The sequence below is a fragment of the Hemicordylus capensis genome, chromosome 3 (genome assembly GCF_027244095.1).
Source record: "Hemicordylus capensis ecotype Gifberg chromosome 3, rHemCap1.1.pri, whole genome shotgun sequence".
NCBI lineage: Eukaryota > Metazoa > Chordata > Lepidosauria > Squamata > Cordylidae > Hemicordylus > Hemicordylus capensis.
Window position 1 is genome coordinate 248619831 of NC_069659.1, and position 15004 is coordinate 248634834.

The 15004-nt window shown below is 47.2% G+C and overlaps 1 protein-coding gene across 5 annotated transcripts in view; it reads left to right on the forward strand.

Annotated features, from left to right (window-relative positions):
- Nucleotides 1-15004, forward strand: part of DNTT (DNA nucleotidylexotransferase) — a 291853-nt gene that overhangs the window by 257428 nt on the left and 19421 nt on the right. For all 5 annotated transcript variants that reach the window (XM_053304897.1, XM_053304900.1, XM_053304899.1 and 2 more), the window contains one exon: nucleotides 223-306. In XM_053304897.1, coding sequence (XP_053160872.1) covers nucleotides 223-306 — 84 coding nt within the window. The remainder of the gene's footprint in view (nucleotides 1-222; nucleotides 307-15004) is intronic.

The window sequence follows — 15004 nt, forward strand, 5'->3', positions numbered from 1 at the left end:
GCAAAGCAGCTAAATTGCAGATTGGTGGCCCACATCAGTTTCAAGTCACAGTGGTGTGTTTCAACACAAGTTTCTGATAAATCAAATCTTGTGAAGGCTTTTTTTTTTTTTTTTTGGTAGTACTTGGAACAGAAAATACAGTTTCTTCTTGAAGGGCTATTTTAACACATTTGAATTTCTATATTCATGAAAAGTAACGTTGAAACTTTTATGTGTATGCAGCAATTTGAACGAGACTTGCGGAGATACGCCACGCATGAAAGAAAAATGATGTTGGATAATCACGCTTTATATGATAGAACAAAGGTAATGCTTTCCCCCTCAAATATCATTATTGGATTCAACTTCCTTTAAGCAGGATGCTGTCTGTTTTGCTTTTGTTCAGCAGTTATGTCAAACAAGAAAATCTAAACCCTTACAGCAGAACATAGCTTCTCTTGCAACTGCAGATAGACCTCCTATTGCTATGTTAATTAGAGGTCAGTTAACAATTACCCTGGAATATTTCACAGGAACAGCACTATACCAACATGTGTAAATAAAGCATGCACTTTACAATATGTGAAGACACAGTGACTTTGTCTTGGCTTGTTAAATTTCAAAAGCTGGGCAGCCGAGCAGACCTCAGTTTTGCTGCCTACTTCTAGAACATATATTTGACTTTTGTTGACAAGTCAAGTTCCCACTTGGGAAATGATGACAGCTTGCTGCCTCCACTGCCAGGAATGTTCTTTACAATAAAGTAGAACGGCATGCAGGTTTGGGCTGGATTCAGGTCTTGAATTGAATTCAAGGCAGGTTAGGGATCTGGATGCTTCTTTTGGGCATGGCCCTCTCCTTGTCCCAGGAGGAGACTTTTCTTCTGAGCCGCTTTTCCTTGACTTTATCCCACCAACACCATCTTACCCCAGTGCTTGCTACTAACATAGCAGCTTGAATGATGGCATCGAAATCAAGGCAAGGAATTTTGGGGAATCCAGGGAAGAAGTGTGGGACTGTGTGGGGCTAAGGGAAAGGAAATCAAGGCTTGGGAAAATAAGACAGGAGCAGCATGTGGTTCCCTAGCTCCGCCCTCCCCCCAAGTAGGGATGTGCAAACAAGTTCGACATTGAACCTATTTAGTTTGATGGTCTGATATAGAACCAAACCTCCTTCGGTACTGGACCAACAAGTTCGACATTGAACCTATTTAGTTTGATGGTCCGATATAGAACCAAACCTCCTTCGGTACTGGACCAACACCCTCCCCCTGCCAGCTCTTTATGGGTTGTTTGGTCCGGGCCTCACCCCCATCATGGTGGCCATTTTGGAGGCTGCCACGTATGACCAATGGACCTCTGTGTGGCCGGGTCATCACCCAGGCCACACAGAGGCCTATTGGCCATGCGTGGCAGCCTCCAAAATGGCCACTGTGACAGGTTGAGGTCCAGAATGGGCTGAAGATCACCTGAACAGGGCAATTTACAACTTAATGGAGGCTGGCGGTGGGAGGAGGGACCTTTGGATACCCCCTGCGGCCTTGGAGAAGCCAAAAAATCATGAATCCCCCACCGACCAAACTGGGGAAGGTTTGAGGGGGTGTCTGATTCGAACTGAACCAGGCGAGCTGCTTTTGTGCACACTCCTACCCCTAAGATGCAACTTCCTCCGCCCATGCACAATGTCATTACTAGCACCAGAAGTATACTAGGTACTGTACTATATATTGAAATCCCTGCCCAGAGAGAAGGGATTAAGAATATTGGAGCTTGAGCATGGGTGGGGACCAGAACACATGCTTTGAATGTTGCAAGACTTTGGCTTCTCCAGATTAAAAAAAAATCTTAAGTGGCAGGACTGGAAAAGACCTCTGCTTGATATCTTGGAGAGCCACCATCTGTCTTAGTAAGTCAGTACTGGGCTTGAGGTCAGGAACCAAAGGTTTGACTCCATATAAGGAGCTGCAATCTCAAACCCTATAGGTATTACTTGGGATGTGAACAGTTTGCTATCTAAATACCAGTTGCAGGGGAGCAATGTCAGGAGAGAGGGCATGCCCTCACCTCTTGCCTGTGGACTTCTCAGAGGCATCTGGTGGGCCACTGTGTGAAAAAGGCTGCTGAACTGGATGGGCCTGGGCCTGATCCAGCAGGGCTGTTCCTATGTTATATATATATTTATCATATATGGATGCACTATTTTGTAGCAGAACAGTTGACTGTGGATTTGGCATTAAATTTTCTTGTTGGCACCATTCAAAAATGCATTTTCAAGAGTATTCCAGTGGGCATAGAAAATATATATTACGTAAATAGACCTTAGGCTGGAACTCTGGAGAATTACAATGGAGATTAGAACAGAGATCCCATTAGATTGCATTTGTAACACTTTCCTCTCATTTTCTTCTGTGTATCTTTAACAGTTGCCTATATTTACAAAGATGTATTTGAAGTGATTGACATTTGGATTACCACCTACTGCCTGCCTCACAGTAAGGTCTTGCACACAACCAGCCCTACCTGGGCTAGCACAGCTGTACTCGGTCAGGGCTGGTCGTGTGCAGCACTGGGATCGGTCCTGATCCCCATGCTCTGCAACCAGGTAAAGGTAAAGTTGTGCCATCGAGTCGGTGTTGACTCCTGGCGATCACAGAGCCATGTGGTTTTCTTTGGTAGAATACAGGAGGGGTTTACCATTGCAATCTCCCACGCAGTATGAGATGATGCTTTTCAGCACCTTCCTATATCGCTGCTGCCCAATATAGGTGTTTCCCAAAGTCTGGGAAACACACCAGTGGAGGGTTGAACCAGCAACCTCTTTCTCCCGAGGCAAGTTACTTCCCATCTGGGCTTAAAATGAAGAAGAAGGGTGTGCACTACTACCTCACCTGTCCCAGTCATGTGGACACTTGGGCTGCCTGCTGCCTGAGCATCCATAGAGCCAGACGGCAGGTGTGTAAATCCACCAATGCACCATGCTCCTTGTGCGGTGCATTGTAGAATGAGGGAGGCCACAGTCTGCTTCCCCCACCCCACCCCCTCGATGCTCATGGATCGCTCGCATGCCGGTCATGTGGATGCGCATTGTGAGCGATCTCAAAGCTGTGAAGGAGGTTTGTGTCCTGCCTCACCCCCAGCCCTCCCCAGAACAGTGGTGTGAATGGCCTTAATGCATATCAGTGAAGGACAAGTGTTGTAGAAGAGCCCTATATGCAGACATTGTTCCGAAGGAGCTCTAACTGGAAGAAACAATATTTTAACGCAAGTTGTGAATAAATTACATAGTTTTTGCAGAAGGGAACAAAAATGAGCAGCTATAAGCCTTTGGGGAACTGTTTCAATGTTACACTGTGAAATTATTTTACATACTTGTCCCCCACCCCCGCCCCATGATTATGCATATACATGCAGTCTGAATCACTTTAGAAAGGCACAACTCTGCTGTAAAATCATGTACCATTTTAAAATGAACAGACGGTTTGTCAGTGTAATGCTCTGATTTTAGAGGGTATGAGAGGGGAAAGGGCTAGGAAAAGGAGGAATCTTAGATATCTCTTTTGTGTAAAACAGTGTGAACAGGGTTTTAAAGTATATCACAGATTTAAATGGTTCAAAGAGAATGGGGTTTTCTGGTCCAGTTATCTGATCCAGGTTGTATTCTTCTTCTGTAAGTAACAGTAACTGATGAATAGTTTAAGTCATCCAGAACACATAATGCCATGATCAGAGATCCCAAGGGATTAATCTGTAGCATAAAGGATCCTGGGTGGAAACGTTATCACAAACGTTATCACCCCCTCCCCCACCAGCCTCCAAAGAACCTGGTCTTTGGTCCACTCCGGGCCTCACTCCTGTTGCAGCAGCCATTTTGGAGGCTGCCGTGCATTCCCAATGGGTCTCTGTGTGGCCAGGTCATGACCCAGGCCACGCAGAGGCCCATGGGGCATGTGTGGTGGCCTCCAAAATGGCTGCCACCCAAACAGGGTGATTTGCCACATAATGGAGGCTGGCGGGGGAGGGTGAACCTCTGGAGACACCCCCCCCCAACAGCCTCGGAGAAGCCCCCTGGAGGGGGTGAGTACAAAAAAATTAGACATTTTTTAAAAAAGTTTGTGAACCTCCACGAACAGCCAGGGGTGGGGGATGTTTCGTTCAATACCGAACTGAAGTGGGGAGGTTTGGTTCAATCTCGGACCATCTAACTGAACATGTTTGATGCCGAACCTGTTCGACATCAAACCTGTTCATACATCCATAATGCATGGTGGCTTACAAAGTTTGAGAAGGCATGCCTGTGTCCTGAAGGGCTCACTGTCTGAAAATAGGCATAGAGAAGACTGCAGAGGGAGGGGAGAGAAGTGGAAGCAGGGATACACTGGAGAAAAACATGCGATTTCATGTACATGTACTTAAACTTAGTTGTAGCTGATTAATTATCAGACTAATTATCTGTAATAATTATCTTACCCGCTTTTGAAATAATTCCAGGGCTTTGGAATACCATTTAGGGCTAATTGGTGAGGTTACCATCATCTTAGAAGTCAGTAGTCAAGGCTAAAGATGATGGTGGTCTGGAACTTCTAAGAAAACAAAATCATTGTCTGTGCTAATGGTATGAAGCTGCCTCCCTGCTCCATAGCTAGACCAGAGGGTCAGAGCCAGAAACAGTATACATGTCCTTGCTGCTTGGGTGACTGAGGACAAGGGCAAGGAGCACATTCAGGGAATAATTGCTCCTTGAGATTTTCTCTATACTGTGCCACTGCTGAGGCAACAGTGGACTTAGTCCCACACCTTAACCAAGGAAGTGCAGCTAATAGTGGCCTCTACTTACTGAAGCTATTCACATGCACAGGAAAACCAGTCCAAGGAAGCCCAGCCCAGTTGTGCCTCTGTCTGTGCACTGCCGGGATTGGGCTCAATCTCAGCTGCGTCTTGGCGGCAAACCCGCTTGCAGCCACGGCTGGCAGACTGCAGAGATCTCGGGCAGCTTTGGGGAGGGGGGGATCCCCATATCACACCGTGCACTCACACAGTGCATTAATCGAGCTCTGGGAGGTGGGGTGACTCATCCTTTCACCCTGGCCCTCTGAGCTATTGGTTGGTAATTGTCTGGGAGGTAGCCAGTAGTTATCTGGGTGGGCGATCTTCCCGCCTAAGAGGACACCCTCAGTCATCTGCAGGGAGGTAAGCTCTTGAGGGCTTCTTCCCCACTAACCCTCTTGCCCTTTCTCACTGCTTGTAGAAAGGGTTCCTTGTCAAGTAAAAGACTTCTCAAGAATACTTCAGTGGATGATTGTGACCACTACCACTCAGCTCCAAGGCCTGAAAGTGGGGGACCTGCTCAGATACCATGCAAAACCATGGTTAAAGCTTGGTTCCAGGCAATGTCCCCAAGCCTCATCAGCACATGCTCCCCACTACCCTGCTCACATGAGCTTCCAAAGAATTCTACTGCAAATTTAGGTTAGAAGATTGGTTGTGATATCCAAACCAAATAATCTTGGTTTATTCTAACATGCGTGAAATACAACTTTGGGTCCATATCTAGGTTTTTCAGACAGAAGAAACGAGGACACTAGCTTTCAGCAACAGGCTTCTTTATTTAACAGGTTTACACAGGAGAACTCTAAAGATACTCACTAGACAAAGAGCCCTTCCTCACAACCAGTGAGAAAGGGCAAGAGGGTTAGTGGGGAGGAAGCCCTGAAGCTCCCCAGAGATGAGCAGTTTCCTTTCCTGCTGCTGCCAGTAGCTCAGAGGAGTGGGGTGCCCAGGACATGTTGCCCTGCCCCCAGAGCTCCAATAATGCATCACGCAAGGGCGCAGTGCATTATGGGGATCCCCCCTCCCCGAGAGCACCGCAGTCTGTTAGCAGTTGCAGCTGGCAGACATTTGAAAAAATGAGGGTAAGGGAGCGCTTGACTCCTTTACCTCACTTTAGAGGAGGGCTCCACAGGCAGACTTTTTGCCATGGTGCCGCCGGGATCAGGCCTGATCCTGGCGGTACACAGGTGGATGCAAAACTGGGTTGGGCTTCCTTAGCCCAGTTTTGCATGTGCGTGTGAATAGCCTCAAAGATAAAGTCTTAGACAAACTCCACCAACACAAGAACCCAGCAGGACTGTTTACATTTTAAAAGGTGAACTCATATACCACACACTGCTAACTATGTGGGTGCTGCTTTAAAACGTCTCATATTGTTGTTGTAACACATATTCATCAATATATGTGGTCTCTTGCAGCTACAGAAGGAGTGGGGTCTGGTATGAGGCCATAGCTTAGTGGCAGAGCATCTCCTTCGCATGCAGAAGGTCCCAGGTTCAATCCCTGGTATCTTCAGGTGGAGCTAAGAAAGACTTGTGCCTGAAACTTTGGAAAAGCCGCTGCCAGTCAGTGTAGACCAGGGATTCTCAACGTTGGGTCTCCAGATGTTAATGGACTTCAGCTCCCATAATCCCCCACCCCAGTGGCCTTTGGTTGGGGATTATGGGAGTTGAAGTCCAATAACATCTGGAGACCCAACGTTGAGAATCCCTGGTGTAGACAATAATGAGCTAGCTGGACCAATGGTTTGACTCATTATAAGGCAGCTTCCTATGTTCCTAATGTTCTGCTGTGAGGGAGGAACCTACTGATAACTAGCTCCTTTATGTCATGACTAGTATCTTTCAGCCCGTTAAAATAATGGGCGCTAGTCTCTCGAAAATTGATGCCCATTGCTGTGTTTGCCAGCCGCGCCGCCGCCGTCTTTTCCCTCCCCGCGGTTGGGCCGGACCTGCCACTGCCGTCTCTGTCCTTCCTGTGGCCGGGCTGGACCCGCCCTCACCATCTTTCCCCTCCCGGTGGTCGGGCCAGACCCGCCGTCGCTGTCTTCCCCCTCCCCGCGGTCAGGCCGGACCTGCCGCCGCCTCTGTCCTTCTCGCGGTCGGGCCGGACCCGCCGCCGCCGCCTCTGGCCTCGCCGCAGCCGGTTCCGCCCCCGCCGCCAAGCGTGCCACCCGCCGCCGCCGCCTCTGCCCTCCCCGCGGCCTGGCAGGTCCCATCGCCGCCGCCTCTGGCCTCCTCGGAGCCGGGCCGGACCCGCCGCCGCCTCTGCCCTCCCCGCAGCCGGGCTGGACCCGCCGCCGCCGCCTCTGCCCTCCCCGTGGCCTGGCCGGTCCCATCGCCGCCGCCTCTGGCCTCCTTGGGGCCGGGCCGGACCCGCCGCCGCCTCTGCCCTCCCCGCAGCCGGGATGGACCCGCCGCCACCGCCTCTGGCCTCCCCGCGGCTGGGCCGACCAACCGGCCAACATGGCAGCCGGCGCCTGCGTCCTTGTCTTGCTCGGCTCTTCTGCGCACGCGCACCACGCATGCCCAGAACAGCTGAGGGAGATACGGACGCAGACACCATCCTTCATCCGAGACACGGACGCACGCCAGGGATCTTATTATATAGGATTCAGAGCTGAACCCTCCACCCATCCTGGAGGATTCCTCAGAAGAGGAGTAAGACGGGGCACAGGAACCTGAATCCCAGCCCTCTGTGCTAAGTAGGCATGTGCGAGCCAGCTCAATTTGAGCCAGGCTTGACAGTGAACCAGCCTGGTTTGGGTGGTCTGAATTCAAACCAGCCCAGCCCACCCCCAAGCACGGTACTGGTTTAAGTTCAAACCAGTCCAGCCCCTGGTTCTAAGAACTGGTTTGTGGACCGGTTCAGGTATACTTGTAAAGGGGAATCCAGCAAGTAAAGGGGGATTCCATAACATAAGGCGGGAGGTGAGCAAAAGTACCCTTAATTTAAAGCATGTGGTGGTGGTGGAGAGTCTCTGGAGGTGGTGGTGGGTGGTGGTGCGGGCTCTACTAAGTCCCCTGCTGGCCTCCCAAATCACAGCTTGAGCCAGCTGTGGCCCGGTTTGGGCCTGTGCGCATGCATGGAGGCCATTTTTGTTACCTCTATGCATGTACAGAGGACATGTGCAGAGGCCGGAACCAGACTGCAGCCGGCCCAGGCTGTTATTTGGGAGGCTGGCAGGGGCTTCGAGGAACCCCTGCCACCACTGGAGACTCTCCTCCATGGACTTTAAATTAAAAATACTTTTGTTCCCCCTGCCTTATGTTATTTTAGGAGAATTGCCGGGTTCCCCTTTACAAGTATTCCCCCAGTCTGTGAACTAGTTCGTCCCAATTTGATGACCGGACCCGATTTGTCCGAGCCCAAAGGCAGACCAGACCAGGTTGGTTTGAATCTGGTTCAGATTCAAACTGAACCAGACAAACTGGTTCCGCGCACGTCCCTAGTGCCAAGGCCTGAGGACACTCACTTTGACTCTGAGGAATCTGCAAGTGAAACTGATTTCCTTTAAGTCTTGGCAGGATCAAAGACAGCCAACGGATATCCCTTTAAGCCTTACCAGTCCTGTCCCTGGGGGAGGAGTTACCTCCATCTAAACCAGGGGCTAGAGCAGGGATTCTTAAACTTGGGTCCTCAGGTGTTATTGGACTTCAACGCCCATAATCCCCAGCCTCAGGGGCCTTTGGTTGAGGATTATGGGAGTTGAAGTCCAATAACACCTGAGGACCCAAGTTTGAGAATCACTGGGCTAGAGTATAAAGTCTTCAGTCAAGCCCAGACCTTTGTTGGAGCAATGGCTCGTACAGAGTGTCTGGGAGCATAGTCCATTGTACTCCCAGTTTCAACTGGTTTGACCTCTGACCATGCTTTTGCCTAGCCTGCTGTATCTGTTGATTACTCGTTTGACCTAGACCCGCTTGACTTTGCTTCTGCCTTGACTATTGTACCTGCTTGACTATTGGTTTGACCTTGCCTGCTTGAGCTTGTCTCTGCCTTGTCCTCTGTACTTGTTGACTTCTGGGGAGATCTGCTTGCTGCTGCTGCTGCTCCAGCCCGGCCCTGCCTTTGTACCAGCTGAGCTACTGTCTCTGACAGTCCAGAGCACTTTTGCAGTAGAAATAGCTACCCTATGGCAGGGAACCAAAGAATCATTTAAGTGACCTCAGGTGCTTCCTTCTGCTTTCAGCTCCTCATGCAGCACTTGAAACAAGGCCACATTTTCTCCATATTCTAGGAATGATCTTCATCCAGCATGGGGGCTGCTTTTGGGAAAAGGAAGCTGAGAAGCTCCATGTTATGCCTGGTAGCCCCAAGGTGGAGGCTGCTTATTTAGAATGTTAACAACCCAGGGAGATTTTTAAAGGCTGTTGTCTTTCAGCAGCAACTGAGTTCCTCCCACCTCCAATATTTGTTTTTATTACAAAGAAATTCTAGAAGTGGCTTGCCAAGTTAAAGAGGGGCTTTTAATAGCTCTTCACAAAACTGGATAATATAGTCTAAATTTGGCAGATGCTGTGCTAAAATTATGTGGCGATAACAGAGAGGCAGTCAGTCTTGAGAGAACATCTTGATGAATTAAACATGGTACAGCTGCAGTGTTTGCTTTAGATGTCTGCAGTAATGACTGGATTAGCCATAAAGTAAACATAAAGATTCCAAGTTTATAATATTGATTTCCAATGTGATCGGTGTTGTTCACATAGTCATTACTACAATTAAACACTGAGTCATTGAAAACAGATGTACATTCTTCCACTTCCTAAGTGCTTCCACTGCTTTTATCTCTTTGGGCAGAAGAGCAATTATGCATTCAACTCTGGGAATTTGTTCTTATCTGCACCTGGCCTGCTTTAGAAATAAAGTATGAAAATAATCTGAACTTCTTCTCAATAATACAAAAATGGTCATGCATTGTTTCACACCTTAACACCTTCTACACAATAATCCTGTTGGCAGTTTATTTATTTATTTATTTCATTTCATTTCATTTCATTTCTATACTGCCCTTCCAGAAATGGCTCAGGGTGGTTTGCACAGAGAAATGATAATGGCTCCCTGTCCCCAAAGGGCTCACAATCTAAAAAGAAACACAAGATAGACCCCAGCAGCAACAGTCACTGGAGGTACTGTGCCAGTTATTCCCTCCCTGCTAAGTAAAGAGAATCACCACATTAAAAGGTGCCTCTTTGCCAAGTTAGCAGGGGTTGCTGTTAATTGCTGGAGACTCCTCCTTATTCAGATATAATTTTTACTTGGCCTCTGTGTAAATCTTCTTACATCTGAAACTAGTTTAAATGGCCTTATGAACAATGGTCCCCATGTTGTGCAGCTTAATGCATGCAGTGCTGATCTGCCTGCACTGATGTGGCTCACCTTGGATCCATCTCTGCTGCTGCAGGCTCCTAGCAACACGCCAGTGGTCTTGCACTTTTGCACAAAAGCGTGCAAGTATGTCAGTTACTGACGCTGCACTCCAGAAATGCTACTTAGGTCGGAAACACGTTGATTGACCGCCAGCAATGTGTTTCTGATTCAGCTAGTGCTTCTGGAATGTAAGGATACAACAAAGTATATGTGCAAAAGCGCAAGACTGCTGCTGCTGTGCAAGAAGCCTGCAGCAGCACAAGTGAATCAGCAGCACCTGTGTTAGGATGCACAATATGTGGGCTAATATTCTTACATGTTGTGCTCCTGCTTAAAAGGAAGCTCATGACCAGGATAAAAGATACTAGCATAATCATTTGCATGGTAGTAATTATAATATAATATAATATAATATAATATAATATAATATAATATAATATAATATAATATAATATAATATAACTAGTTGAAGGGCTACCAATGTGGCAGGTTATGTCATTGATCTTCCTGCATGAAAAGCCTTCACTACTTCTGCCTCTGTTTTTCCTGCTTGCCCTGCCCATCTTGTCAAGTGAGTGATAAGCAACAAAACTTGATAAGCAACAAAACAAATCAGTTCACTTGGGGCTTTCAGTAGGCCTTCAGAAGTCACAACAAATCTTCATTGCTCTCCAGTGAGTTAGCTGTACAAGTGTCATGTTCTGTGGTTGCCATTGGCGCAAATATTTTGATGTTTATGTCGCCATCAAGCCATAGCATATGCAACTGGATGCTTGGGGCAATTGATTTTCCAATATGAGATCCATGCACAACTTTTGCATTAATTTGGTACAGTGCATTTATGTCAATGAAGTGCTGATGTAGGTTGGGGTACGCAGTTTCAGAGCCTTGTGCTACAAAAAGACAGACTTCTTTCAGCTGCTTTTATGATAGAAAACTGGAGCAGAGTTGAAAAAAGATAGTTCTCATATGAATATATCATACAATATTTTAAATATGTTTTCCTTAATGCTCTGAAGTTTTGTAGTGCTGATATTCTTGTCATGCCTTCATAATTTCTTGGTAATTTATTTCAAATGGAGATGTGTGTGAAAAGTTATTAAGGTCATTTCATCATGATCATTATGAGCATAACCTACAATCCAGTGCAGAATTATGCATACATCTCATTGAGTCCAACAGCGCTTAAGTGCACATAAATTTGTGCATTAGTTTCTGTCCTGTAACTATATATCTATATGTGCCATATGCCATAACCACATTGCCTTATCTTGAACTTTCATTCTTTCTCCTAAAAGAGCTGTACATGTGGAATTAATTGATCCTAGACTTGGGCTCTGATCCAATGGAGATTTCACCTTTTAGAACAAGCTGAAACTATGCCTATCAGCTGTTTGGTGGAAGAGGTGGAGTGTGTGTCCCTCTCAAATAGCCAATCAGTGGTGGGATTTCAGCTTTCTTCATAGAGCTACACATGCACAGCCCTGGCAATTGGATTGGAAAGGGAACTGTGTGTGCAACATCCACGTATGTACCCAATTCCATATCCATCACAAAATCATTGTGTGCAAGTTCTAATTCCGCAGGCATATAGCCCCTAGGTGGATTGGGGTAATAAATTTTACACATGAGCTGTCCTCTGTTGCAAGCACTGAACAAAAAGATGTGACTCAGCACAGATTTCTTTTAATTTACAATTTGATAAACAATGTTTTTTAATAAAAGGTACATCACTATCCAGCATTTTAATTAAACCTTTACTAAAAGGACTGGGGACACAATCCTTCCCCATTTTAAGGTGCAGTGCCTGTGTCTATAAAGTCATAATCCTTACCCATAAAAGCCTTGGGCGTGCGTCCGTGCCGCCCGTGTCTTTTTCGCCCGTTCTGGGCATGCGCAGAGATGGGCGGCCATGTTGGACCCGGCCGCCAGTGGGCGACTGGCCCCGATGGCGGCGGCTGCCGCCACGGGAGACCAGAAGGAGCAGAAGCGGCGGGCGGAGAGTGCGGCCGAGGCGGCGGCGGAGCCGCGGCCTCGGCCAAAGGAGTGCGGGCCAAGGAGGCGGTGGCCGTGGCGGGGCGACTGGCTCCGATGGCGGCGGCCGCCGCCACAAGAAACGGCGGGCGGAGAGAGCGCCCGAGGCGGCGGCGGAGGTGTCGGCCCAAGGAGTGCGCCCGAGGCGGGTGAGGCGGCAGCGGGAACCGCCCCCCCACTAGAGCCCGTTATTACAACGGGCTTACACATACTAGTGTTCCATAGAGCCCTATTTCTCCTCTCCCCCAGCTTGGTGCATGTGCACAAAGGATTAAAAAAAAATCAATACAAATCCATAATCTCTCTTCAAATGCCTTCTCTGATTGGGAGGCATATGCAAAAGCCATAGATTGTGGTCCCTAGAATCATGGATGATATCTTCTGTGTCCATTTCTAGCCATTTTTTCATGTCATCCATCCCTTCCTCCTCCTTCCTCTTTATCTTTTTCTTGCTAGCTTTCCTTCTAGTGTTAGTTGTGGTATTTGATATTTTACTCATCTGAGGATATGTCCAGATTTTCCAGTTTACATCTCTTGATTGTCTGTATTATTTGTTTATGTGTTTTTGCTTTTCGAAGAACTTCTTCATTTGTTGTTCTGCTGGTCCATTTAATCTTGAGTATTCTTCTGAGACACCACATTGCAGAGACTTCAAGGGGTTTTTTATGTGCTTCTTTTTTGATCCATAATACAATCATTAAAACAATTTTTTAAAATCAACAAAGTAACAATACAACCGGAACACAGCCGGCAGCAGTAAGAATATACAGCATGACCTATTAAGCGTGAACAAAATGGTCTTCACCTGACACCAGAAGGCAGTTCAGAGAATGAATATCCCGGGGGGAGATCATTTATTATTCATTCATCCATCCTTTTTTTTTTTTTAATACCGCCCTTCCAAAATGGCTCAGGGTGGTTTACAATTAAAACAAAACCATTACAATCAATTAAAAGTTAAAACAAAAACTATAAAACAGCATACAACAAATAAACAATTAAAACATCATAAAACAACAGTTAATCAAAACAATTTTAAAAACCCTGAAAAACCAGGTTACCATTTGATGATGATGATGATTACATGCTGTCAAGTCAGTGTCGACTCTTAGTGACCACATAGATAGATTCTCTCCAGGATGGTCTGTCTTCAACTTGGCCTTTTAGGTCTCTCAGTGGTGCATTCATTGCTGTTGTAATCAAGTCCATCCACCTTGCTGCTGGTTGTCCTCTTCTTCTCTTCCCTTCAAATTTTCCCAGCATTATGGACTTCTCAAGGGAGCTGGGTCTTTGCATAATGTGTCCAAAGTCATTTGTGCCTTGAGTGAAAATTCTGGATTGATTTGTTCTGTGATCCATTTGTTTGTTTTCCTGGCTGTCCATGGTAGCCTCAAAAGTCTTCTCCAGCACCAAAGTTCAAAAGCATAAATACTTTTTCTATATTGCTTCTTCAAAGTCCAGCTTTCATATCCATAGATTGTCATGGGAAAAACCATTGTCTGAACGATTCTAATTAGGGGTGTGCATGGAACCAGGCTAGTTAGGTCTGGCCCCCATCGACCCCTCCCCCCCGGACCAGTCCCGGACCGGTCCATGAACTTTAAAAAAAAAAATTAAAACATAAAAGTAACTACCTGTAGTCCCTTCAGGGGGCTTGCTTAGCCGTGGGGGGTGTGTGTGTTTCCGCGCGGGTTCCCTCTCCCCCGCCGGCCTTCCTCATCACTGCTGTAGCCGAGTAAGCGAAACCTTTTTGGCCCTTTTGGGCCTCCGTAACAGTGAGCGGCCGCCATTTTGATGGCTGCCGTGCATGCGCAAATGCCCTCTGCGAGGGCATGGCCTTGCAGAGGGCATTTGTGCATATGCGGTGGCAGTTCGCTTTTATGGAGGCCCAAAAGGGCCAAAAAGGCTTTGCTTACCCAGCTGCGGCGGTGATGAGGAAGGCCGGTGGGGGGAGAGGGAACCTGCGCGTACACACACACACACCCCGCGGCTACAGCAAGCCCCCTAAAAGGGCTACAGGTAGTTACTTTTATGGGTTTTTTAAAAAAATAAAAAAATAAAAAGTTCACGGACCTGCTGGACCGGACCCAGCACTCCGGTTCCGGTCTGACGGAACTGTGTGTGTGTGTGGTTGTTTCGGTCCGATCACGAACCCACAAACCGTTGGACTGAACCGTTGGACCGCAGACTGTCAGACCAGTTCCGCACATCCCTAATTCTAATCTTTGTAGGTATAGACACGTCACGGCATCTCAATATCCTTCCCAAGGCTTCCATTGCAACCCTGCCAAGTGCTGGTCTGCAATGTATTTCTTGACTGCTGAATCCTTTACTGTTGACGGTTGATCCTAAAAGGCAGAAGCTGTCCACCACTTCGATATCTTCATTGTCAGTTCAGAGGCTGGTTGCTGTACCCATTGTCATTAGTTTAGTCTTCTTGACATTTAATTGTAGTCCCATTTTTTTCACTGTGCTCCTTGACTTTCATTACTAGAACTTGCAGATCATCCGCGTTCTCAGCTATCAGAGTGGGGTCATCTGCCTAACGCAGGTTATTGAATGTTAAAACCATTTACAACATTTTAAAAACCCTGGAAGGCCTGGCCAAACAGATAGGTTTTAAGGGCTCTCCTGAAGGGCAATAAAGAATTCAAATTACGGATTTCATTCCAAAGTGTTGTATGGGCCTGTGCCTTTGTGCCAAGTGGAGGGAGAAGAGAAATGGGATTCTATGCAGATCCCTCCAAAGTGGATACTACATACCTGCACAGGGAAGAATCATGCCCATTGGATTT